Here is a 27,116-nt window from a genome sequence, read left to right as displayed (position 1 = left end):
TCCTTCGAGCAGAGAAGTTTCGGGAGAATTGTCCATTGTGTGATCCTGCTCCCACGGTTTGGGGGAAATGTGGGATTGATCCAGAGAATCTTTACAGCATGTCTGACAATCACTCACATGTAATGTTACACAGTTCCACAGTGCCCAAAGTGAAGCAATGGCAGGTGTCCAGGACACTGTGTTCCCATTCCTGATAATCCACCATGTCTGATCTATGGGATGCTCTCCTGAAGCTCATCAGGCCTTGTCTGAATCTGGAACCTTCCCCTCACTCAATCATTGAGCTTGTGGCTTCACCCATGCCTGCCCAAATAAGGGAATACACGCCCATCCCACCACTGACAGCACTCGTCGGGATGAGTATCGCAGAGCGCTTAAAGCTGGGAGGAGGCCATTCGATCCATCATGGCAGTGCTGACCCACTGTGAGACAGGGTGATGGCCTGGTAGTATTAGCGCCGAGATTATTAATCCAACTCAGCTGCGTTCAAATCGCGCCAGGGCCAATGGTGGAATGTGAATTCAATAAAAAAATATCTGGAATTAAGAATCTACTGATGACCCATTGACCCATGGGAAAAACCCATCTGGTTCCTTTAGGGAAGGAAATCTGCCGTCCTACCCCTGTCTGGCCTACATGTGACTCCAGAGTCACAGCCAATGGGGTGGAGTCTGAACTGCCCTCTGAAATGGCCGAACAAGACACTCAGTTCAAGGGCAACTAGGGATGGGCAATAAATGCAGGGCCCAGCCAGCGACACCCATGTTCCACAAATGAATAAAATAAAAGGGAAGTAATTTCACCTCACCTCAGTGTTAACTTGCCTACTGCGGGCAACACGGTGGCACAGTGTTAGCACTGCTGCCTCACAGCGCCAGGGACCCGGGTTCGATTCCCGGATTGGGTCACTGTCTGTGCAGAGTCTGTACGTTCTCCCCGTGTCTGTGTGGGTTTTCCTCCGGTTGATCCTTAACAAACTGCAGTAGGTTTGTCAAACATGATTTCCCTTTCATATTTATTCATTCGTTGGACACGGGCGTCGCTGGTTGATGGGCATTTATTGCCCATCCCTAGTTGCCCCTTGGAGGGCAGTTGAGAGTCAACCACATTGGCTGTGGCTCTGGAGTCACATGTAGGCCAGACCGGGGTAAGGACGGCAGATTTCCTTCCCTCAAGGGACATTAGTTTATTTATTAGTGTAACAAGTCGGCTCACCTTAACACTGCAATGAAGTTACTGTGAAAATCCCCTAGTCGCCACACTCCAGTGCCTGCTCGGGTACACGGAGGGAGAATTTAGCACCCTAACCAGCACGTCTTTTGGACTGTGGGAGGAAACCGAGCAACCCGGAGGAAACCCACGCAGACACAAGGGAGAATGTGCAGACTCCGCACAGACAGTGACCCAAGCCGGGAATCGAACCCGGGTCCTTGGTGCTGTGAAGCAGCAGTGCTAACCCACTGTGCTACCCCTTTAGCACCCACTGATGCTGAGGCCAGTTACTGCTACAGTGCACCAACTGGGTCGCTTAGGCAGTCTCCAGTAAATACACGTCGAGACTCTGTAGCAAGGGAACTGGGTTACACTGAAGAATATCTCGCAGGAAGATATCCAACACCCTGGGGACACGGGAGACAGGGAGATAGTTTTCCCATTGGCAGAAAGGTGGAGAACCGGGGACGTTGATATAAAACAACTGGTGAAGGAATTGTCAGCCACACGAGCAGAAACTTGTCTACGCAGCGAGTGGCTGGGATGTGGAATGTGTTATCTGAGCAGGCTGGAGTTAGATTCAATCACATTGTTCAAATGGGAGGTAGATAACTATCAGACGGGAAATATTTATCAGGCTATGTGGGAAAGGCAGGAGTGGGACTTCTATATTCACTGGAGTTTAGAAGAGTGAGAGGGGGAATCTCATGGAAACTTATAAAATTCTAGCAGGATTAGACAGGGTCGATTCAGAAAGAATGTTCCCGATGTGGGGGGAGTCCAGAACTAGGGGGTCACAGTTTGAGGATAAGGGGTAAACCTTTGAGGACTGAAGTGGGGAGAAATTTCTTCACCCAGAGGTGGTGAATGTGTGGAATTCACTCCCACAGAAAGTAGCTGAGGCCAAAACGTTGTGTGATTTCAAGGAGGAATTAGATATAGTTCTTGGGGAGAAAGGGGTCAAGGGATATCGGGGGAGAGGGATCAGGATATTGAATTTGATAGAACATAGAACAGTACAGCACAGAACAGGCCCTTCGGCCCACAATGTTGTGCCGAGCTTTGTCTGGAACCCAGATCAAGCTATTCCTCCCTATCATCCCGAAGTACTCCATGTGACTATCCAATAGCTTCTTAAATGTTCCTAAAGTTTCTGACTCCACTATCCCTGCAGGCAGTCCATTCCACACCCCAACCACTCTCTGAGTAAAAAATCTACCTCGGGCATCCTTCCTATATCTCCCACCATGAACCCTATAGTTATGCCCCCTAGTTACCGCTCCATTCACCCGAGGAAATAGTCTTTGAACGTTCACTCTATCTATCCCCCTCATCATCTTACAAACCTCTATCAAGTCTCCTCTCAACCTCCTCCGCTCCAAAGAGAAAAGCCCAAGTTCCCTCAACCTTTCCTCATAAGACCTACCCTCAAACCAGGCAGCATCCTGGTAAATCTCCTTTGCATTCTTTCCAGTGTCTCCACATCCTTCTTATAGTGAGGTGACCAGAACTGCACACAATATTCCAAATGTGGTCTCACCAAGGTCCTGTACAGTTGCAGCATAACCCCACGGCTCTTAAACTCAAACCCCCTGTTAATGAACGCCAACACACTATAGGCCTTCTTCACGGCTCTATCCACTTGAGTGGCAACCTTCAGAGATCTATGGATATGAACCCCAAGATCTCTCTGTTCCTCCACATTCTTCAGAACCCTACCTTTGACCCTGTAATCCACATTTAAATTTGTGCTACCAAAATGAATCACCTCGCATTTGTCAGGGTTAAACTCCATTTGCCATTTTTCAGCCCAGCTCTGCATCCTATCTATGTTTCTTTGCAGCCTACAACAGCCCTCCACCTCATCCACTACTCCACCAATCTTGGTGTCATCAGCAAATTTACTGATCCACCCTTCAGCCCCCTCCTCCAAGTCATTTATAAAAATTACAAATAGCAGAGGACCAAGCACTGATCCCTGTGGCACTCCGCTGGTAACCGGTTTCCAGTCTGAAAATTTTCCATCCACCATCACCCTCTGTCTTCTGTTAGATAGCCAGTTACGTATCCAATCGGCCAAACTTCCCTCTATCCCACACATCCTGGCCTTTCTTCATAAGCCGACCGTGGGGGACTTTATCAAACGCCTTACTAAAATCCATGTATATGACCTCAACTGCACTACCTTCATCTACACACTTAGTTACCTCCTCAAAAAGTCCTATCAAATTTGTGAGGCAAGACTTGCCCTTCACAAATCCGTGCTGACTATCCCGGATTAAGCTGCATCTTTCTAAATGGTCGTAAATCCTATCCCTAAGGACCTTTTCCTTCGGCCCAACTTGTCCATGTCCATGGGGGGGGCTGGGGGTTGGGGGGGGCCTGGGAGTGGGGGGGGGGCTGGGTGGTGGGGGGGGGGGGGTGGACCTGATGAGATGTATAAGATTATGAGGGGCATGGATAGGGTGAGTAAGGAGCAGCTGTTCCCCTTGGTTGGGGGGTCAAACATGAGGGGGCAGAGTTTTAGGATACATTCAAGGATATGGAATTTGAGGAATTTCTTCAGCCGGAGAGTGGTGAATCTGTGGAACTCTTTGCCGCAGAAGGCTGTGGAGGCCGGGTCATTGAGTGTCTTTAAGACAGCGATAGATAGGTTCTTGATTAATAAGGGGATCAGGGGTCATGGGGAAAAGGCAGGAGAATGGGGATGAGAAAAATATCAGCCATGATTGAATGGCGGAGCAGACTCGATGGGCCGAGTGGCCTAGTTCTGCTCCTATGTCTTATGGGGCGGCACAATTTCATTGTGGTTCGCAATGCTACTTCACAGCACCAGGGCCCCAGGTTTGATTCCCGGCTTGGATCAGTGTCTGTGTGGAGTTTGCACATTCTCCCCGTGTCTGCGTGGGTTTCCTCCAGGTGCTCCGGTTTCCTCCCACAGTCTGAAAGACGTGCTGGTTCGGGTGCATTGACCCGAACAGGCGCCGGAGTGTGGCGACTAGGGGAGTTTCACAGTAACTTCATTGCAGTGTCAACGTAAGCCTTACTTGTGACTAATAAATAAACTTTAAACATTGGTCTTATGGGACAAGTGCTGGAAAATGGGATTAGTGCGACTTTAGTGGTAGTTGTTGCCGATGCAGGCTCGTTGGGCTGAAGGGCCTTTTCTGCGCTGTACTATGTCTCTATAACACTGTGGGCCTCACCATCTCCTCCGGCCGCACATCTTCTCCATCGCTGCTGCTGTCCCCAATCTCTCGCCACCATCTCAAGGGGAAAGCAGGCAGGAACTTGTTCTCGCGCAAGGTGAAAGCATCGCCCGTTGCTCATTGGGAGGGATGGTGGGACAAGTCTCAGAGACACATCCCAGATGTTCAATGCGGAAAGAGGCATTTGGGGATTCAGAGACCCTGAGGGATTGACTGGAAGGGGAATGGCCTCGAGGAGGTGTGGGCTTATTTTTTCACTTTACCAGGTACAATAAGAAGCAAATAAAACTTGGCAATAATAAAAGCAGCTCTTAATTTCTCACCCAAAGCTTTTTTTTTTACTGCTCAAAAGTTTTATTAAACTTTTGTACAAACCTGAAAAGTAAAAAAAAACTTGCAATTACAACGTGAACTCTTTCCGCACAGAAAGGAAAGGTGCAGAGCAGATCTAATAAATTAAATGTCAATCAGTAAGCAATAGTCAAATATGTCTGCTCTCAAAGAAGAAACAAAAAATACATAGTAAGGCCATAAAAACTGACAACCACATTTGAAAAACACTTGAAATCAGTTTTGTTGTTAAATACTCCAAAGCAGTTCAGTCTTCTGCAGCAACAACAACCAACTAACAACTGGGGAAAAAATAAAATGACTTCAAAATGAATGATTCGAACGGCCTTCTCAACCAACCCAACCCCAGCCGCCATCTTGGTGCAGCTCCATCACCAAGATGGCGTCGGCTTCTTCTTCCCCCGCCCTGGTCCAACGGAGCGACATCCGGGACATTGGACCACCTTTGACATCATCACGCAATGTACGGACAGACGCACGAACGGACACATGCATTGCTGGACGCACGCACCGACGTACACGGGCACTGCCCACCTGACGCGCAGAGATGCGCACGCATCGCCGAACACACGCGCGCGCTGACGTTTCGGGGAGGAAATGCCGTACACACGCGCGCTGACGTATCGGGGAGCAAATGCCGTACACACGCGCGCTGACGTATCGGGGAGCAAATGCCGTACACACGCGCGCTGACGTATCGGGGAGCAAATGCCGTACACACGCGCGCTGACGTTTCGGAGCAAATGCCGTACACACGCGCTGACGTATCGGAGCAAATGCCGGACACACGCGCTGACGTTTCGGAGCAAATGCCGTACATACGCGCTGACGTTTCGGAGCAAATGCCGTACACACGCGCTGACGTACAATCAGATTGGCCGGGAGCCCCTTGATTGACAGCGGGCGAGCCGGGGGGGTTTGACCCTCCGGGGCTGTTCTCACCCCGGCGGCAGGAATTTAATGAACAGAAGCCGATGTGAGGAGGTGAAACCTTCCGTCAGATTGGCGGCAACGCGGAACCGGGCGGTTTTGAATTGAAGAGATTTATCCTCCTCCCCGTGAGGGGGCGGAATGGGCGGGGCCGGGCTGTGACGTCACCGCGGGACCGCCCGAGGGAGGAAAAAAAGGGCGCGAGGGTGGCGCGCGCCCCCGATGAGGAGACAGAGAGCGCGTGCCCGAGAGAGAGGGGGAGAGAGAGAGAGAGCGCGCGCGCGACCCTCCAGAGAGAGAGAGGGGGGGGCAGAGCGCGCTCCCTGTGCAGGGCGCGCGCCCCCGGCCGGGCGCGCTCCCGGTGTTGTTGTTGTGGCGGCGGGAAGGATGCTGAAGATGGCGGAGGGTGAGAGAGACACAGAGAGAGAGCGGGGGGCCCGGGCCCCGGGGAGAGGGAGCGCGGGGGGACCGGGGCGGGGGGCGCGGGGGGACCGGGCCCGGGGAGGGTGGACAGGGGCGGGGGGCGCGGGGGAGAGGGCCCGGGGAGGGTGGACAGGGGCGGGGGGAGAGGGGGCGCGGGGGGGACAGGGCCCCGGGGAGAGAGAACTGGAGCCGGGCCCCGGGGAGCGAGGGAGAGGGGGGGAGCCCCGGGGAGAGGGGGGGACAGGGCCCGGAGGGGGAGGGAGCCGCCGGGCGCGGGGAGGGGGTCCCCGGGAGGCTGAGGGGCCTGAGGGAGGGGGAGGGGATTCAGAGCGAGCTGCGGGGGGGCCTGAGGGAGGGAATGGGGTGAAGAGGAGGGAGGGAGGGGCTGTGATGGAGGGAGGGGGGCGAGGAAGGAGGGAGGGGGGCGGGGAGGGAGAGACGAGGGGTTGGGGGGGTCCTCAGAGAGTAGCTGCATTTCTATATCTCCTTCCCCATCCCCTGGGTGGGTGGGTACTCATTGGTTCCCAATCCGGGCACAGCAAGATCCCACTAACCCCCCCACCCCCCACCTACCCCACCCCCACCTACAGACAGACAGTCCATCTTTAAGGGAATAATTTTGGCGGCTGGAGGGCGGGGACGGCACAGTAGTCGGCACTGCTGCCTCACTGTGCCAGGGACCCGGGTTCGATTCCCTGCTCGGGTCACTGTCTGTGTGGAGTCTGCATGTTCTCCCCATGTCTGCGTGGGTTTCCTCCCACAGTCTGAAAGATGTGCTGGTTAGGGTGCATTGGCCGTGCTAAATTCTCCCGTGTGTCAGGGGGACTAGCTAGGGTAAATGTATGGGGTTACGGGAATAGGTCCTGGGTGGAATTGTGGTCAGTATCCCCCCCCCTCAGCGCTGACCCTCTGACAGTGCGGCACTCCCTCAGCACTGACCCTCTGACAGTGCGGCGCTCCCTCAGCACTGACCCTCCGACAGTGCGGCACTCCCTCAGCACTGACCCTCTGACCGTGCGGCGCTCCCTCAGCATTGACCCTCTGACAGTGCGGCGCTCACTCAGCACTGACCCTCTGACAGTGCGGCACTCCCTCAGCACTGACCCTCTGACAGTGCAGCACTCCCTCAGCACTGACCCTCTGACAGTGCGGCGCTCACTCAGCACTGACCCTCTGACAGTGCGGCGCTCCCTCAGCACTGACCCTCTGACAGTGCGGCACTCCCTCAGCGCTGACCCTCTGACAGTGCAGCACTCCCTCAGCACTGCAATGTCTGCCTTCATTTTTGTCCTCAAGTCCTGGAATGGGAGCTGAGGGCAGAATCTTGTGATTCCGAAGTGAGCGTGCTGCCCACTGAGCCACGCCTCACAATAAGGGTGGGTTGGGAGTGAGAGGGCAGGAGCAGAGGATGTGTCGGGAGGGTATCGACAGAGGGAGGCTGCCTGCGGTTCGGGTGGAGGGAATGAGGAGAGATGAGGGTGGGTGAAGAGAGAGAGATTGCTGTGTCTTGGTGGGTGGGAGAGAGAGAAGGGTAGGAGGGTGGCGTTTGAGGCATGCTGTGTTCTGGGATTGAGAGCTCGAGTGGAGGCTGTAGGAGAATGCCTAGCCGGTGATCTGTAAGGGAACAGTTGTGACAGCCTCAGTGTATGTGCCTGAGGCCTGAACAAAGCTCCCAATGCTCTAACTGTCATCTCCCTCTCTTTCAGATCCACTGCATACTGTTGGTGTGGATTCCCAGGTGAGTGCCAACTCTAGCCATCATGTTTTATCTGTACTTATCCCATTTCCAGCACTCCACCGCGTAGCCTTGTACACTCCCGCCTTTCAAATCCTCATCTAACTTGATTTTGATTTGATTTATTATTGGCACATGTATTAACATACAGTGAAAAGTATTGTTTCTTGCGCGCTATGCAGACAAAACTTACCGTTCATAGAGAAGGAAAGGAGAGGGTGCAGAATGTAGGGTTACAATCAGAGCTAGGGTGTAGAGAAAGATCAACTTAGTACAAGGTAGGTCCATTCAAAAGTCTGAGGGCAGCAGGGAAGAAGCTGTTCTTGAGTCGGTTGGTACGTGACCTCAGACTTTTGTATCTTTTTCCCGAAGGTGGAAGAGAGAATGTCCGGGGTGCGTGGGGTCCTTGATTATGCCGGCTGCTTTTCCCGAGGCTGCGGGAGGTGTAGACAGAGTCAATGGATGGGAGGCTGGTTTTCGTGATGGATTGGGCTACATTCACGACCTTTTGTAGTTTCTTGTGGTCTTGGGCAGAGCAGGAGCCCAGACCAAGCTGTGATACAACCAGAAAGGATGCTTTCTATGGTGCATCTGTAAAAGTTGGTGAGAGTCGTAGCTGACATGCCAAATTTCCTTAGTCTTCTGAGAAAGTAGAGGCATTGGTGGGGCTTTCTTAACTATAGTGTCGGCATGGGGGAGACCAGGACAGGTTGTTGGTGATCTGGACACCTAAAAACTTGAAGCTCTCGACCCTTTCTACTTCGTCCCCGTTGATGTAGACGGGCATGTTCCCCTTTACGTTTCCTGAAGTCGATGACAATCTCCTTCATTTAGTTGACATTGAGGGAGAGATTATTGTTGCCGCACCAGTTCACCAGATTCTCTATCTCATTCCTGTACTCCGTCTCGTCATTGTTTGAGATCCGACCCACTACGGTGGTGTCTTCAGCAAACTTGAAAATTGAACTGGAGGGGAATGTGGCCACACGGCGCCAGGAACTCCCCACTCTCTCTCCCCTCTTAACCTCCTGTCCCGCACCTTAAATCTCTGCCCCCTGGTTACTGATCCCTCTGCTGAGGGGAAAGGTTCATTCCTGTCCACCCTATCTGTTTCCCTCATAATTTTGTACACCTCAATCTGGTCTCCCCTCAGCCTTCTCTGCTATAAGGAGAACAATCCCAGTCTAACCAGCCTCTCTTCATCGTGGAAACACTCCAGCCCAGGCAGCATCCTGGTGAATCTCCTCCGCACCCTCTCCAGTGCAATCACATCCTTCCGATTAGTGTGGCGACCAGAACTGCGCACAGTGCTCCAGCTGTGGCCTCACCAGTGTGTTATACAGATCCATCATAACCTCCCTTGAAGTCACAGGGTTATCCTCTGCTGTGGGTTGGAGCCGAGAATGATCCATGTTTATCCGCATCAGCTTCTCCTGCTTGGCTTTTCAGAGAATCATAGAATCCCTACAGTGCAGAAGGTGGCCATTCGGCCCATCGAGCCTGCAAATGACCACAATCCCACCCAGGCCCTATCCCCGTAACCCCACGTATTTGCCCTGCTAACCCCCCCCTGACACTAAGGGGCAATTTAGCATGGCCAATCCCCCTAACCCGCACGTCTTTGGAGTGTGGGAGGAAACCGGAGCACCCGGAGGAAACCCACGCAGACACGGGAAGAATGTGCAGACTTCGCACTGGCAGTGACCCAAGTCGGGAATCGAACCCGGGACCCTGACACCGTGAGGCAGCGGTGCTAACCCACTGTGCTAAATGGGCTAGAACGTGTGAGTGACACTGTAAAAAGGCGATTTGATTTAGAACATAGAACAATACATGATACAAAAGTCTGAGGTCACGTACCAACCGACTCGAGAACAGCTTCTTCCCTGCTGCCATCAGACTTTTGAATGGACCTACCTCGCATTAAGTTGATCTTTCTCTACACCCTAGCTATGACTGTAACACTACATTCTGCACCCTCTCCTTTCCTTCTCTATGAACGGTATGCTTTGTCTGTATAGCGCGCAAGAAACAATACTTTTCACTGTGTCCCAGTACATGTGACAATAAATCAAATTACAAACAGCACAGGAAGAGGCCCTTCGGCCCACAATGTTGTGCTGGACATGACGCCAAATTAAACTAATTCCTTCCGCCTGCCCTTGCTCCATGTCCCTCTAGTTCTTGTGTATTCATGGACTTATCCAAAAGCTTCTTAAACTCCCCTATCGTATCTGCCTCCACCACCACCCCTGGAAGCCCGTTCCTACCACTCTCTGTTAAAATAATAATAACTTTCCCCCTCCCCTTTGAACTTTCCCCCTCCCCTTTGAACTTTCCCCCTCCCCTTTGAACTTTCCCCCTCCCCTTTGAACTTTCCCCCTCCCCTTTGAACTTTCCCCCTCTCAACTTGAGTGCATTTGAATCCAGATAAGACCTCGGAGCAGAATGAGGCCACTCAGCCCATCGAGGTCTGCTCCGCCATTCAATCATGGCTGATATTTTTCTCATCCCCATTCTCCTGCCTTTTTCCCATAACCCCTGATCCCCTCATTGATCACAAACTGGTCTATCTCTGTCTTAAAGACACTCAATGACCTGGTCTCCACAGCCTTCTGCGGCAAAGAGTTCCACAGATTCACCCACTCTCTGGCTGAAGAAATTCCTCCTCATCTCCGTTTTAAAGGGTCGTCCCTTTACCCTGAGGTTGTGCCCTCTGTTCTGGTGGGTTAGGTGCACTACCAGTGCCTAACTCTCCTAACATCTTTTCCCCTGACCTTCAATTCCTTCCTCTAAACATGGGATACTATGAGGGATAGTTTCCTGGTAAGGTTACCAGACTCTTAATCCAGAGGCCAGGACTAAGCTGCACAGACTCCTGTTCAAATCCCAGCAAGGCCTTATTGAGGGTTTATACCCGATTAGTTAATAAGTCTGGAATTAAAAGCTCGTCTCTGTAACGGTGACTGTGAAACTTGTGGATTGTTGTTAAAAATCCATTACGTTCACTAATTTATCATAGAATCCCTACAGTGCAGAAGGAGGCCATTCAGCCCTTCGAGTCTGCATCGACCGCAGTCCCACCCAGGCCCTATCCCTCGTAACTCCACATAATTACCCGACTAATCGCTCTAACAACACATCCTGAGACGCTAAGGGGCAATGTAGCATGGCCAATCCACCTAACCCGCACATCTTTGGACACTAAGGGGCAATTTAGCATGGCCAATCCCCCTAACCTGCACATCTTTGGACACTAAGGGGCAATTTAGCATAGCCAATCCCCCTAACCCGCACATCTTTGGAGTGTGGGATGAAACGGATTGGGCGGCACGGTAGCACAGTGGTTAGCACTGCTGCTTCACAGCTCCAGGGACCTGGGTTCGATTCCCGGCTTGGGTCACTGTCTGTGTGGAGTTTGCACATTCTCCTCGTGTCTGCGTGGGTTTCCTCCGGGTGCTCCGGTTGCCTCCCGCAGTCCAAAGATGTGCGGGTTAGGTTGATTGGCCATGCTAAAAAAAATTGCCCCTTAGTCTCCTGGGATGCGTAGATTAGAGGGATTAGCAGGTAAAATATGTAGGGATATGGGGGTAGGGCCTGGGTGGGATTGTGGTCGGTGCAGACTCGATGGGCCGAATGGCCTCTTTCTGTACTGTAGGGTTTCTATGATAAACCGAAGCACCCGGAGGAAACCCACGCAGACACGGGGGGAATGTCTGTGCGGAGTCTGCACAATGACCCGAGCCAGGAATCGAACCCGGGTCCCTGGCACTGTGAGGCAGCTGTGTTAACCACTGTGCCACCTGGCCCTTATCTGGTCTGGCCTACATGTAATCACAGCAATGTGGTTGTTTTTGAGGAAGAGAAGGTGTTACAGGCTAATAGGCTGGAGGAAGTAGATGTTCGGAGGGAGGATGTCCTGGCAGTTTTGAATAAACTGAAGGTCGATAAGTCCCCTGGGCCTGATGAAATATATCCTAGGATTCTTTGGGAGGCAAGGGATGAGATTGCAGAGCCTTTGGCTTTGATCTTTGGGTCCTCACTGTCCACGGGGATGGTGCCAGAGGACTGGAGAATGGCGAATGTTGTTCCTCTGTTTAAGAAAGGGAATAGAAATGACCCTGGTAATTATAGACCAGTTAGTCTTACTTCGGTGGTCGGTAAGTTGATGGTAAAGGTCCTTCGGGATGGGATTTACGACCATTTGGAAAGATGCGGATTAATCCGGGATAGTCAGCACGGATTGGTGAAGGGCAAGTCGTGCCTCACAAATTTGATTGAATTTTTTGAGGAGGTAACTAAGTGTGTTGATGAAGGTAGGGCAGTTGATGTCATATACATGGATTTTAGTAAGGCGTTTGATAAGGTCCCCCATGGTCGGCTTATGATGAAAGTGAGGAGGTGTGGGATAGAGGGAAAGTTGACCGATTGGATAGGTAACTGGCTGTCTGACCGAAGACAGAGGGTGGTGGTGGATGGAAAATTTTCGGACTGGAGGCAGGTTGCTAGCAGAGTGCCCAGTGCTTTGTCCTCTGCTATTTGTGATTTTTATTCATGACTTAGAGGAGGGGGCTGAAGGGTGGATCAGTAAATTTGCTGATGACACCAAGATTGGTGGAGTAGTGGATGAGGTGGAGGGCTGTTGTAGGCTGCAAAGAGACATAGATAGGATGCCAAGCTGGGCTGAAAAATGGCAGATGGAGTTTAACCCTGATAAATGTGAGGTGATTCATTTTGGTAGGACAAATTTAAATGTGGATTACAGGGTCAAAGGTAGGGTTCTGAAGACTGTGGAGGAACAGAGAGATCTTGGGGTCCATATCCACAGATCTCTGAAGGTTGCCACTCAAGTGGATAGAGCTGTGAAGAAGGCCTATAGTGTGTTAGCTTTTATTAACAGGGGGTTGGAGTTTAAGAGCCGTGGGGTTATGCTGCAACTGTACAGGACCTTGGTGAGACCACATTTGGAATATTGTGTGCAGTTCTGGTCACCTCACTATAAGAAGGATGTGGAAGCGCTGGAAAGAGTGCAGAGGAGATTTACCAGGATGCTGCCTGGTTTGGAGGGTAGGTCTTATGAGGAAAGGTTGAGGGAGCTAGGGCTGTTCTCTCTGGAGCGGAGGAGGCTGAGGGGAGACTCAATAGAGGTTTATAAAATGATGAAGGGGATAGATAGAGTGAACGTTCAAAGACTATTTCCTCGGGTGGATGGAGCTATTACAAGGGGGCATAAGTATAGGGTTCGTGGTGGGAGATATAGGAAGGATATCAGAGGTAGGTTCTTTACGCAGAGAGTGGTTGGGGTGTGGAATGGACTGCCTGCAGTGATAGTGGAGTCAGACACTTTAGGAACATTTAAGTGGTTATTGGATAGGCACATGGAGCACACCAGGATGATAGGGAGTGGGATAGCTTGATCTTGGTTTCAGATAAAGCTCGGCACAACATCGTGGGCCAAAGGGCCTGTTCGGTGCTGTACTGTTCTATGTTCTCTGACTCTCAAGCTGCCCCCCTGAAACGGCCGAGTGAGACACTGAGCAAGGCCAACTAGGGCTGGGCACCATCGCAGGGAACAATAAAGGTGCAAGTTTCAAAGCTGTGCAGTTTGGTTTGTGAATGTGCGACGCACGCGATGGAGGAATTTCCTTTTGTAAGTGTTGATTATCTACCCTGGGGTGGCACGGTGGGTTAGCGCCGCTGCCTCACAGCGCCAGGGACCTGGGTTCGATTCCCGGCTCGGGTCGCTGTCTGCGCGGAGTCTGCACGTTCTCCCCGTGGGTTTCCTCCGGGTGCTCCGGTTTCCTCCCACAGTCCGAAAGATGTGCTGGTTAGGGTGCTAAATTCTCCCTCAGTGGCAACTCGGGGATTTTCGCAGTAACTTCATTGCAGCGTTAATCATAGAAATCATAGAAACCCTACAGTGCAGAAACAGGCCATTCGGCCCATCAAGTCTGCACCGACCACAATCCCACCCAGGCCCTACTCCCATATCCCTACACATATTACCCGCTAATCCCTCAAACCTACGCATCTCCTGACACTGAGGGGCAATTTTAGCATGGCCAATCAACCTAACCCGCACATCTTTGGACTGTGGGAGGAAACCGGAGCACCCGGAGGAAACCCACGCAGACACGGGGAGAATGTGCAAACTCCACACAGACAGTGACCCAAGCCGGGAATCGAACCCAGGACCCTGGAGCTGTGAAGCAGCAGTGCTAACCACTGTGCTACCGTGCCGCCCACACTGAATGTTAATGTAAGCCTACTTGTGACACTGATAAATAAAGTTTACCTGCGACCGTCCTGGACGGTTCCTGTGGCTGTACTGAGTTCACAACCCTGTTGGACTTCCTGTATTCACCCCGTTCCTTCCTGTTTCGCCCTTGTTTGATTCTGCAGCCGGCTGTGAAGCGGAAACGCACCGTGGAGGACTTCAATCAGTTCTGCAACTTTGTCCTGGCATACACGGGTTACATTCCGCCCTGCAGAGAGGTGAGACACGTTTAGCCGGGCTAAGGTAACCCATTTCTGTTTGTTCCCGGCTGCATAAAGCCTGTCAGTGAATGACTGGGAGGCTTTGTGGCATCCCCTTCCTCTGGGCCAGTGGGACCCGTCCCTTCCTCTGGGCCAGTGGGTCCCGTCCCTTCCTCTGGGCCAGTGGGGCCCGTCCCTTCCTCTGGGCCAGTGGGTCCCGTCCCTGCCTCTGGGCCAGTGGGTCCCGTCCCTGCCTCTGGGCCAGTGGGTCGCGTCCCTACTTCTGGACCAGACGTTTCGAGTGCAGGGATGTGACAGGGTGGATTCAGAAAGAATGTTCCCAATGGTGGGGGAATCCAGAACTAGGGGGTCACAGTTTGAGGATGAGGGGGTAAACCTTCTGGGAATGAGGTGAGGAGAAATTTCTTCACCCAGAGGGTGGTGAATGTGTGGAATTCACTCCCACAGAAAGTAGTTGAGGCCAAAACGTTGTGTGATTTCAAGAAGAAATTAGATATAGCTCCTGGGGCTAAAGGGATCGAGGGATATGAGGGGGGGGGGGATCCAGATATTGAATTCATAGATCCCTAGAGTGCAGGAGGAGGCCATTCGGCCCATCGAGTCTGCACCGACCACAATCCCACCCAGGCCCTATTCCCGTAACCCCTCATATTTACCCTAGCTAGTCCCCCTGACACTAATCCACCCAACCTGCACATCTTTGGAGTGTGGGTGGATACCCAGAAGCTTTTTCCCCAGGGTGGAAGAGTCAATTACTAGGGGGCACAGGTTTAAGGTGCGAGGGGCAAGGTTTAAAGGAGATGTACGAGGCAAGTTTTTTTTTTACACAGAGTAGTGGGTGCCTGGAACTCGCTGCCGGGGGAGGTAGTGGAAGCGGATACGGTAGTGACCTTTAAGGGAGCGTCTGGACAAATACATGAATAGGATGGGAATAGAGGGATATGGTCCCCGGAAGGGTCGGGGGTTTTAGTTCAGATGGTCGGTGCAGGCTTGGAGGGCCGAAGGGCCTGTTGCTGTGCTGTAATGTTCTTTGTGAGTCAACAGTGCTAACCGCTGTGCCCCCCCGTGCTGCCCCCTGTGCCACCCTGAGGCCTCCACCTGCCCCTGGGTCATGGTTTCCCTGCGTGACATCAGTCCTGCAGCGAGCAGGAGAGGCTGTTTGAGGGTAAATCCACATCTGGCATGTGGGAGTCTTTTAAGGAACAGTTGTTAGGGCTGCAGGACAGGCATGTGCCTGTAAAAAAGGATAGGAAGGGTAGGATTCGAGAACCGTGGATAACCAGGGAAATTGAGGGATTGGTCAAAAAGAAAAGAGTGGCGTACGTTAGGTCCAGGCAGCTAAAAACGGAGGGAGCTCTGGAGGAATACAAAGAAAGTAGGAAAGAACTCAAACGAGGAATTAGAAGGGCAAAAAGGGGTCACGAAATGTCCTTGGCAGACAGGATTAAGGAGAATACCAAGGCATTTTATTCATACGTTAGGAGCAAAAGGGTTGTCAGGGAAAAAATCGGACCCCTCAGGGACAAAAGTGGGGAATTATGCTTAGAGCCCAAAGAAGTAGGGGAGATCCTAAATGAATACTTTGCGTCGCTATTCACAAAGGAGAGGGATGTGTTGACTGGGAGTGTCTCGGAGGGGAGTGTTGAACCGTTGGAGAAAATCTCCATTACAAGGGAGGAAGTATTAGGTTTTTTAGGGAATATAAAGACTGACAAATCCCCAGGGCCTGATGGAATCTATCCCAGGCTGCTCAGTGAGACGAGAGATGAAATCGCTGGGCCTCTGACGCAAATCTTTGTCTCGTCACTGGACACAGGTGAGGTCCCAGAGGACTGGAGGATAGCTAATGTGGTCCCGTTATTTAAGAAGGGTAGGAAGGATAACCCGGGTAATTATAGGTCGGTGAGCTTGACGTCCGTGGTCGGGAAGTTGTTGGAGAGGATTCTTAGAGATAGGATGTATGCGCATTTCGAAAGGAATAAACTCATTAACGATAGTCAGCATGGTTTTGTGAGAGGGAGGTCATGCCTCACTAACCTGGTGGAGTTTTTTGAAGAAGTGACTAGAATGGTTGACGAGGGAAGGGCCGTGGATGTCATCTATATGGACTTTAGTAAAGTGTTTGACAAAGTCCCTCATGGTAGGTTGGTGCAAAAGGTTGGATCTCATGGGATAAAGGGGGAGGTGGCTAGATGGGTGGAGAACTGGCTTGGTCACAGAAGACAGAGGGTGGTAGTGGAAGGGTCTTTTTCCAGCTGGATGCCTGTGACTAGTGGTGTTCCACAGGGCTGTGTATTGGGACCTCTGCTGTTCGTGATTTATATAAACGATCTGGAAGAAGGTGTAACTGGGGTGATCAGTAAGTTTGCGGACGACACTAAAATGGCTGGACTTGCAGATAGTGAGGAACATTGTCAGAGGCTACAGAAGGATATAGATAGGCTGGAAATTTGGGCAAAGAAAGGGCAGATGGAGTTCAATCCAGATAAATGCGAAGTGATGCATTTTGGTAGAACTAACGTAGGGGGGAGCTATACAATAAATGGCAGAACCATAAAGGGTGTAGATACGCAGAGGGACCTGGGTGTGCAAGTCCACAGATCCTTGAAGGTGACGTCACAGGTGGAGAAGGTAGTGGCATATGGCATGCTTGCCTTTATAGGACGGGGCATAGAGTATAAAAGTTGGGGTCTGATGTTGCAGTTGTATAGAATGTTGGTTCGGCCACATTTGGAAAACTGCGCCCAGTTCTTTTCGCCACACTACCAGAAGGATGTGGAGGCTTTAGAGAGAGTGCAGAGGAGGTTTACCAGGATGTTGCCTGGTATGGAAGGGCTTAGTTATGAGGAGAGATTGGGTAAACTGGGGTTGTTCTCACTGGAAAGACGGAGGATGAGGGGTGACCTAATAGAGGTGTATAAAATTATGAAAGGCATAGATAGGGTGAACGGTGGGAAGCTTTTCCCCAGGTCGGTGGTGACGTTCACGAGGGGTCATAGGTTCAAGGTGAGGGGGGGGAGGTTTAACACGGATATCAGAAGGACGTATTTTACACAGAGGGTGGTGGGGGCCTGGAATGCGCTGCCGGGCAAGGTGGTGGAGGCGGACACACTGGGAACGTTTAAGACTTATCGAGATAGCCACATGAACGGAGTGGGAATGGAGGGATACAAAAGAATGGTCTAGTTTGGACCAGGGAGCGGCGCGGGCTTGGAGGGCCGAAGGGCCTGTTCCTGTGCTGTATTGTTCTTTGTGCACTGACATACAAACCTCTCCCCGATTCTGTAAACATGCCGTGGCACCGTTGTGATCCTCTCCTCTCTCTCCTTCTCCCCCTCGCTCCGAATTCTCTCAGGAGTGTGACTGGACGCCATCGAGTTCGAATTCGCCTGCGCCGACGGAGAGCGTCCTGGACAGCGACAGCTGGGACTCCACCCAATCCGTCGACTTTGACACCATCCAGAACTTTGTGAAAAAGGCCAACTCCGCCAAGAGGAACGGCTTCCGGCAGCTGAAGCCAGCAGGCGGCTTGCTGGAGCGGCTGCAGCTCAGGGACTCCCTCTACCCGGCCCCCCAACAGAAGAAGGAGAAGCGCAAGAAGGTCTGGGGCGCGGAGGCGGAGAAGCAGCGGGCGCCGGACCGGGAGAAGTCCGGCTTCTCCCGCATCAAGAGGAGGAAGAAGTGGAAGGTGAAGAAAGAGAGGGCGGAGAAGAAGGTTAAGGCGTCGCTGAGTGAGACGGACTCGGACGAGGAGGTGGTGAAGGCGAGTTTTCTTCCCGAGCCGCTGAGGGTGGAAACAGCTGTGGCTTACTCTGAGAACTATCCGCTGGAAATCAAAGAGTCCCTCTGTATGGGAAACAGCCACGATGGGGCTAGCAGCTCCAGTGAAGGTGAAACCCGCATCATGGATGAAGACATCATGGTGGAATCAGGTCAGTTTAGAGCAAATATTTCCGCCCAGTTTTAAAAATTTTTGGGTCTTAAACAACAAAGAAAACCGCCCGGCGGGTGAGAGTCTGTCCAGTTTCCTTTCGGTAGCTGGCTGGGATTTCACATAGGACTGAATCTGAAGCTGCCTCGGCAGAAAATGCTGGAAAATCTCAGCGGGTCTGACAGCATCTGTGGAGAGAGAATAGAGCCAACGTTTCGAGTCTGGATGACCCTGCTGCCTCGCGGCGCCAGGGACCCGGGTTCGATTCGGGCCTTGGGTCACTGTCTCCGTGTGTGGGGTTCTCCCCGTCTTTGTGTGGGTTTCCTCCCGCAGTCCGAAGGACGTGCAGGTTAGGTTGATAGGCCATGCTAAATTTCCCCTTTGTGTCCAAAGATGTGCGGGTTAGGTGGATTGGCCATGCTAAATTTCCCCTTTGTGTCCAAAGATGTGTGGGTTAGGGGGATTGGCCATGCTAAATTGCCCCTTAGTGTCCAAAGATGTGCAGGTTTGGTGGATTGGCCATGCTAAATTGCCCCTTAGTGTCCAAAGATGTGTAGGTTAGGGGGATTGGCCATGCTAAATTGCTCCTTAGTGTCCAAAGACGTGCCGGTTAGGTGGATTGGCCATGCTAAATTGCCCCTTCGTGTCCAAAGATGTGTGGGTTAGGGGGATTGGCCATGCTAAATTGCTCCTTAGTGTCCAAAGATGTGGAGGTTAGGTGGATTGGCCATGCTAAATTGCCCCTTCGTGTCCAAAGATGTGTGGGTTAGGGGGATTGGCCATGCTAAATTGCCCCTTCGTGTCCAAAGATGTGTAGGTTAGGGGGATTGGCCATGCTAAATTGCCCCTTAGTGTCCAAAGATGTGCAGGTTTGGTGGATTGGCCATGCTAAATTGCCCCTTCGTGTCCAAAGATGTGTAGGTTAGGGGGATTGGCCATGCTAAATTGCTCCTTAGTGTCCAAAGACGTGCCGGTTAGGTGGATTGGCCATGCTAAATTGCCCCTTCGTGTCCAAAGATGTGTGGGTTAGGGGGATTGGCCATGCTAAATTGCTCCTTAGTGTCCAAAGATGTGGAGGTTAGGTGGATTGGCCGTGCTAAATTGCCCCTTAGTGTCCAAAGATGTGTAGGTTAGGGGGATTGGCCATGCTAAATTGACCTTTAGTATCCCCTAGTCAGCACGGCTTTGCCAAAGGGAGGTGATATCTGACAATCTTAGAATTCTTTGAGGAGTTAATGAAGAAGTTAGATAAAGGAGAGCCAGTCGATGTGATTTCCGGAAAGCCTTTGACAAGGTGGCTTCCAGGAGGCTGCTAAATAAGCTTGGTGTTTGAGGCAAGGTACTGGCACGGATAGAGGACTGGCTGACAGACAGAAGGTAGAGAGTGGGGATAAGGGGGTCCTTTTCAGGATGGCAACCGGTGACTAGTGGTGTGCCTCAGGGGTCGGTGCTGGGACCACAACATTTCACAATCTACGTTAGTGATCTGGAAGATGGAACTGAGGCCTTGGTTGCTAAATTTGCGGATGATAGAGATGTATAGAGGGACAGGTAGTATTGAGGAAGCAGGGGGGCTGCAGAAGGACTTGGACAGGTTAGGAAAGTGGGCAAAGAAGTGGCAGATGGAATACAATGTGGAAAAGTGTGAGGTTATGCACTTTGGAAGGAGGAATGGAGGCAGAGACTATTTTCTAAATGGGGAAATGCTGAGGAAATCAGAAACACAAAGGGACTTGGGAATCATTGTTCAGGATTCTCAAAGGCAAACGTGCAGGTTCAGTCGGCAGTTAGGAAGGCAAATGTAATGTTAGCATTCACGTCGAGAGGGCTAGAATACAAGAGCAGGGATGTACTTCTGAGGCTGTATAAGGCTCTGGTCAGACCCCATTTGGAGTATTGTGAGCAGTTTTGGGCCCCGTATCTAAGGAAGGATGTGCTGGCCTTGGAAAGGGTTCAGAGGAGGTTCAGAAGAATGATCCCTGGAATGAAGAGCTTGTCGTTTGAGGAACGGTTGAGGACGCTGGGTCTGTACTCGGAGTTTAGAAGGATGAGGGGGGGATCTTATTGAAACTTGCAGGATTCTGCAAGGCCTGGATAGAGTGGGTGTGGAGAGGATGTTTCCACTAGTAGGAGAGACGAGAACTCAAGGGGCACAACCTCAGGCTAAAGGGACGATCCTTTAAAACTGAGATGAGGAGGAATTTCTTCAGCCAGAGAATGGTGACTCTTTGCCGCAGAAGGCTGTGGAGGCCGGGTCATTGAGCGTATTTAAGACAGAGATAGATCGGTTCCTGATTAATAAGGGGATCAGGGGTTATGGAGGAAAAGGCAGGAGAATGGGGATGAGAAAAATATCAGCCATGATTGAATGGTGGAGCAGACTCGATGGGCCGAGTGGCCTAATTCTCCTATATCTTATGGTCCAAAGATGTGTAGATTAGGTAGATGGTAAATGTGTGGGGTTGCGGGGACAGGGTACAGGAGAGCACCTGGGTAAGATGCTCTGTCAGAGAGTCAGTGCAGACTCGATGGGCCGAATGGGTTCCTTCCAGATTCTATGATTCTATAAAGTGTCCTGGGACATGCTGAGCAGGTGAAGCATTAAAACACTTTGTTCTTTAGCCGGAGGGCTGCTCACTCAAAGGAATTGGAATCATTTTAGTGGGTCAAATGTGTAGCAGAGTCGAGTTGAATTTGGCACAAGGTGGTCATTGGCAGGTAGCTGGTGTCCAGTTAAGGACTCCAGCAGTGGGAGCATGGAAGGCACTGGAATTGGTGACATGATCTCGGTCTCCTTTTGGGAGTGGTCTTTGTGATGCTGCTTAACTTTCTAGGACTGGCCACTTGAAGGTGGAGGGTGGTTGTAATGTGTAGTAATAAGAGCAGAAAGTGCTGGAAATCCTGACAGATCCGGCATCGTCTGTGGAGGGAGCAATATTAGGAGCAAGAGGAAGAGTAGGCCCACTCGAGGACAATGGAGGGAAGGTGTGCGTGGAGCCACAGGAAGTGGGTGCGATCCTTAATGAGTACTTTGTATCGCTATTCACCAAGGAGAAGGACATGATGGCTGTTGAGGTTAGGTGTGTGAACACTCTAGAGAATGTCAATATATCCAAGGAGGGAGGGTTAAGTATCCTGAATTAAGGTAGACAAGTCCCCAGGTCCGGATGGCTTTTATCCCAGGTTACTGCGGGAGGCAAGGGGAGAAATAGCTGGGGCCTTAACAGATATCTTCACATCCTCTTTCACCACAGGTGAGGTTCCAGAGGACTGGAGAGTAGCCAATGCTGTTCCCTTGTTTAAGAAAGGGAACGGGGATAATCCAGGAAATTCTAGGTCGGTGAGCCTGACATCAGTGGAGAAGATACTGAGGGACAGGATATCTGCACATTTGGAGAAAAATGGGCCAGTTAGAACATAGAACAGTACAGCACAGAACAGGCCCTTCGGCCCACGATGTTGTGCCGACCTTCATCTGAAACCAAGATCAAGCTATCCCACTCCCTATCATCCTGGTGTGCTCCATGTGCCTATCCAATAACCGCTTAAATGTTCCTAAAGTGTCTGACTCCACTATCACTGCAGGCAGTCCATTCCACACCCCAACCACTCTCTGCGTAAAGAACCTACCTCTGATATCCTTCCTGTATCTCCCACCACGAACCCTATAGTTATGCCCCCTTGTAATAGCTCCATCCACCCGAGGAAATAGTCTTTGAACGTTCACTCTATCTATCCCCTTCATCATTTTATAAACCTCTATTAAGTCTCCCCTCAGCCTCCTCCGCTCCAGAGAGAACAGCCCCAGCTCCCTCAACCTTTCCTCATAAGACCTACCCTCCAAACCAGGCAGCATCCTGGTAAATCTCCTCTGCACTCTTTCCAGCGCTTCCACATCCTTCTTATAGTGAGGTGACCAGAACTGCACACAATATTCCAAATGTGGTCTCACGAAGGTCCTGTACAGTTAGTGACAGGCAGCATGGTTTTGTACGGGGAAGGTCGTGTCTCACCAACTTGATTTGAGTTTTTTGAAGAGGTGACAAAGATAATTGATGAGGGAAGGGCCGTGGATGTAGTTTATATGGACTTTAGTGAGGCGTTTGACAAGGTCCCACATGGCAGACTGGTACAAAAGTTAAAATCACATGGGATTCGGGGTTGGCTGGATGGATACAGAACTGGCTTGGTTGTAGAAGACAGAGTAACGGTGGAAGGGTGTTGTACAGAATGGAGATCTGTAGCTAGTGGTGTTCCGCAGGGATCAGTGCTGGGACCTCTGTTTGTTGTATATATAAATGATCTGGAGGAAAATGTGGGGGGGTCTGATTAGTAAGTTTGCGGATGACATGAAGACTGGTGGAGTTGCTGATAGTGCCGAGGATTGTCAGAGGATAACAACAGGATATCGATAGATTGGAGACTTGGGCACAGAAACGGCAGATGGAGTTTAATCCAGACAAATGCGAGATGATGGATTTTGGAGGATCAAATTTAGGTGTGAATTATACTGTAAATGTAATGTAACCGCTAAGCTGGTTCCAATTGCCCGCATTTGGCCCGTATCCCTCTATACCCATCTTGCCCATGTCACTAAATGCTTTTTAAAAGATAAAATTGTACCCGCCTCTACTACTACCTCTGGCAGCTTGTTCCAGACACTCGCCACCCTCTGTGAAAAAATTGCCCCTCTGGACCCTTTTGTATCTCTCCCCTCTCACCTTAAACCTATGCCCTCTAGTTTTAGACTCCCCTACCTTTGGGAAAAGATGTTGACTATCTAGCTGATCTATGCCCTCATTATGTTAGAGACCTCTATAAGATTATCTCTAAGTCTCTTGCGTTCCAGGGAAAAAAGTCCCAGTCCGTCCAGCCTCTCCTTATAACTCAATCCGTCAAGTCCCGGTAGCATCCTAGTAAATCTTTTCTGCACTCTTTCTAGTTTAATATCCTTTCTATAATAGGGTGACCAGAACTCTACACAGTATTCCAAGTGTGGCCTTACCAATGTCTTGTACAACTTCAACAAGACAAGTCTGAGAAAATTGATCTCATATTCTCTGAGGGTTTAGAAGAATGAGAGGTGATCTCACTGAAACCTACAGGATTCTAGAACATGGAACATAGAACAGTACAGCACAGAACAGGCCCTTCGGCCCTCGATGTTGTGCCGAGCTTTATCTGAAACCAAGATCAAGCTATCCCACTCCCTATCATCCTGGAGTGCTCCATGTGCCTATCCAATAACCGCTTAAATGTTCCTAAAGTGTCTGACTCCACTATCACTGCAGGCAGTCCATTCCACACCCCAACCACTCTCTGCGTAAAGAACCTACCTCTGATATCCTTCCTATATCTCCCACCATGAACCCTATAGTTATGCCCCCTTGTAATAGCTCCATCCACCCGAGGAAATAGTCTTTGAACGTTCACTCTATCTATCCCCTTCATCATTTTATAAACCTCTATTAAGTCTCCCCTCAGCCTCCTCCGCTCCAGAGAGAACAGCCTTAGCTCCCTCAACCTTTCCTCATAAGACCTACCCTCCAAACCAGGCAGCATCCTGGTAAATCTCCTCTGCACTCTTTCCAGCGCTTCCACATCCTTCTTATAGTGAGGTGACCAGAACTGCACACAATATTCCAAATGTGGTCTCACCAAGGTCCTGTACAGTTGCAGCATAACCCCACGGCTCTGAAACTCCAACCCCTGAGGGGTTCTGAGGGGGTTTAACAGGGTGGACGCTGAGAGATTGATTTCCGCTGGTCGGGGAAATCTGAAACACGGGGGCACAGTCTCAGGAGAAAGAGGCGGCCATTTAAGACTGAGATGTGGAGACATTTCTTCAGTCGGAGAGTTCTGAATCTCTGGAATTCTCCCCCCCAGAGGGTCGATGTTCCATCGTTCCACATGAACGGAGTGGGAATAGAGGGATACAAAAGAATGGTCTAGTTTGGATCAAGGAGCGGTGCGGGCTTGGAGGGCCGAAGGGCCTGTTCCTGTGCCGTATTGTTCTTTGTTCGTTCTTTGTAACACCAGGGTAAAATCCAACAGGTTTATTTGGAATCACAAGCTTTCGGAGCGCTGCTCCTTCATCAGGCACTCCGAAAGCTTGTGATACCAAATAAACCTGTTGGGACTTTAACCTGGTGTTGTGAGACTTCTTACTGTGTTTACCCCAGTCCAATTCCAGCAGCTACACATCTCTGGGAAATGAAGTGGAATCCCTCCATTCCCACTCGTCTTTTCTCTTTGGAGAGACGTAGGATGAGAGGAGACTTAATAGAGGTGTATAAGATGTTGAGAGGCATAGATCGGGTGGACTCTCTGAGGCTTTTTCCCAGGGTGGAAATGGCCGCTACAAGAGGACACAGGTTTAAGGTGCTGGGGGGTAGGTACAGGGGAAATGTTAGGGGGAGGTTTTTCACACAGAGGGTGGTGGGCGAGTGGAATCGGCTGCCGTCAGTGGTGGTGGAGGCGAACTCAATAGGGTCTTTTAAGAGACTCCTGGATGAGTACATGGGACTTAATAGGATGGAGGGTTATAGGTAGGTCTAGAAGGTAGGGATGTGTTCGGCACAACTTGTGGGGCCGTAGTTTTGTGCTGTAGTTTTTCTATGTTTCTATGAATGGCTGCTTGCCGAGGGTTGTGTTTTGGGGAGGTGGGGGGGGAAGCGAGGGGAGCATTGGAGGGATGGGCGTGGGAGGGGAGGGCTTTCTGTTTTGACTGGGGAACTGACATTGCCGGCTCCTGCCGTGTTTATCTCTCTCTGCAGACGATGACTCCTGGGGCCTGGTGACGTGCTACTGCCAGAAGCCCTTTGCGGGTCGGCCCATGATCGAGTGCAACCAGTGCAACACCTGGATCCACCTGTCCTGCGCCAAGATCCGCAAGTCCAAGGTGCCTGACGTCTTTTTCTGCCAGAGGTGCCGGGAGGGGAAGAAGCCAAACCCGGGTGGGAAGAAAGTCCCCTGAATCCAGCGGCTCGTGTCCGTGACTCTGTCGGAGCGAGGCCTGAGGGGAAAAAAAACAACATATTGAAAAGACTCGGTGCCGGGGGGGGGAGAGGGTGGGGGTAAAAGGGTGGGGGACGAAAGCGCAGGAGTAACGAGGAGAGAACTGGAAAGTGGCGAAAGACGACGCGGGGGGCAGGGGGAAAATAAAAGGGGGAGGGGGGGTCGGCCTGGGAACTGTTCACCGCGTAAAGAGGTGGCTGAATGTGAAAGAAGGTTCCTGTTACAGAGCGAGTTGCAGCCAGCTCGGGGCCTCTCTGCTGCCTCTGGCCCCACATGGACGGAATCCGCTCGCTGTCCGGGAGTTTACCCAACTTGGTGAGGGGTCGGAGAAGTGGCCTCCACACACACAACCCCCCCCTACCCCCACCTTCTTCCTCCCACACCCACCCCGAGGAACTCTCAGAGCGCCCTCGCAAAGCAGCAAACAGACAAAAGAAAGAAGGATTGACTTTCGTTTGAGAGAAATGGGTCCACCTGTTGGTTTTTTTTAATATGAAGGGTCTATCAGCACAGGGAACCTCCCCGACCACCTCTTCTTCCCCACCCCCCTGGTTCGGAGGTGGAGGGGATTCAGATGGACGCGGCCACTTGGCCAGACCGCAAGCCGTGTGGTTCGTCCCAACACACAGGGGAGAGACTGATGGCACCTTGTTGGAAACCTTCAAGTCAACAAGCCACGGGAAGACGGAACTGCTCATCGAATAAATCATCCCCCGCAACAATTTTATGAACATTTTTCTTTGCTTTTCAGTTTTGCAAAACTCTGTTCTTAAAGACGCCTTGAATTTTGTGCGGGTGGGGGGGGGGAGACTGGCACAGACCGACATGCAGGGCACAGACTGGCACAGACCGACATGCAGGGCACAGACTGGCACAGACCGACATGCAGGGCACGGACTGGCAGAGACCGACGTGCAGGGCACAGACTGGCACAGACCGACATGCAGGGCACAGACTGGCACAGACCGACATGCAGGGCACAGACTGGCACAGACCGACGTGCAAGGCACAGACTGGCACAGACTGACATGCAGGGCACAGACCGACATGCAGGCACAGACTGGCACAGACCGACATGCAGGGCACAGACTGGCACAGACCGACGTACTGGCACAGACCGACATGCAGGGCACAGACTGGCATTGGCCGACACGCTGGCACAGACTGACGTGCAGGGCACAGACTGGCACAGACCGACATGCAGGGCACAGACTGGCACAGACCGACATGCAGGCACAGACTGGCACAGACCGACATGCAGGCACAGACTGGCACAGACCGACATGCAGGCACAGACTGGCACAGACCGACATGCAGGGCACAGACTGGCACAGACCGACATGCAGGGCACAGACCCACAGACTGGCACAGACCGACATGCAGGGCACAGACTGGCACAGACCGACATGCAGGCACAGACTGGCACAGACCGACATGCAGGGCACAGACTGGCACAGACCGACATGCAGGGCACAGACCCACAGACTGGCACAGACCGACATGCAGGCACAGACCGACGTGCAGGGCACAGACTGGCACAGACCGACATGCAGGGCACAGACTGGCACAGACCGACATGCAGGGCACAGACTGGCACAGACCGACATGCAGGGCACAGACTGGCACAGACCGACATGCAGGGCACAGACTGGCACAGACCGACATGCAGGGCACAGACTGGCACAGACCGACACGCGTTAAATCTACTTTGGGGTGAGATGGTGGCGGGTGATTAACATCTGTGGCGTTTACCCAGTGCTGGAGGTGGGATTGTCCACACACTCTGCTTGTTCTAATGTCCAGCACCGTG

At 51.6% G+C, this 27,116-nt stretch overlaps 1 protein-coding gene across 1 annotated transcript in view; it reads left to right on the top strand.

Annotated features, from left to right (window-relative positions):
- The first annotated feature begins 6,000 nt into the window (after positions 1–6,000).
- LOC144490214 (PHD finger protein 23-like) overlaps positions 6,001–27,116 on the top strand; it is a 34,729-nt gene continuing 13,613 nt past the window's right edge. The window contains exons 1-5 of the mRNA XM_078208009.1: positions 6,001–6,108; positions 7,832–7,863; positions 14,263–14,355; positions 17,714–18,290; positions 25,066–25,190. Of these exons, the coding sequence (XP_078064135.1) occupies positions 6,090–6,108; positions 7,832–7,863; positions 14,263–14,355; positions 17,714–18,290; positions 25,066–25,190 (846 nt within the window). The 5' untranslated portion in view covers positions 6,001–6,089. The remainder of the gene's footprint in view (positions 6,109–7,831; positions 7,864–14,262; positions 14,356–17,713; positions 18,291–25,065; positions 25,191–27,116) is intronic.

Source organism: Mustelus asterias, unplaced genomic scaffold (assembly GCF_964213995.1).
Source record: "Mustelus asterias unplaced genomic scaffold, sMusAst1.hap1.1 HAP1_SCAFFOLD_3023, whole genome shotgun sequence".
NCBI classification, from domain to species: Eukaryota; Metazoa; Chordata; class Chondrichthyes; order Carcharhiniformes; family Triakidae; genus Mustelus; species Mustelus asterias.
The sequence above is the reverse complement of the archived record's forward strand: the minus strand, read 5'-3'. Positions and strand labels throughout refer to the sequence as shown.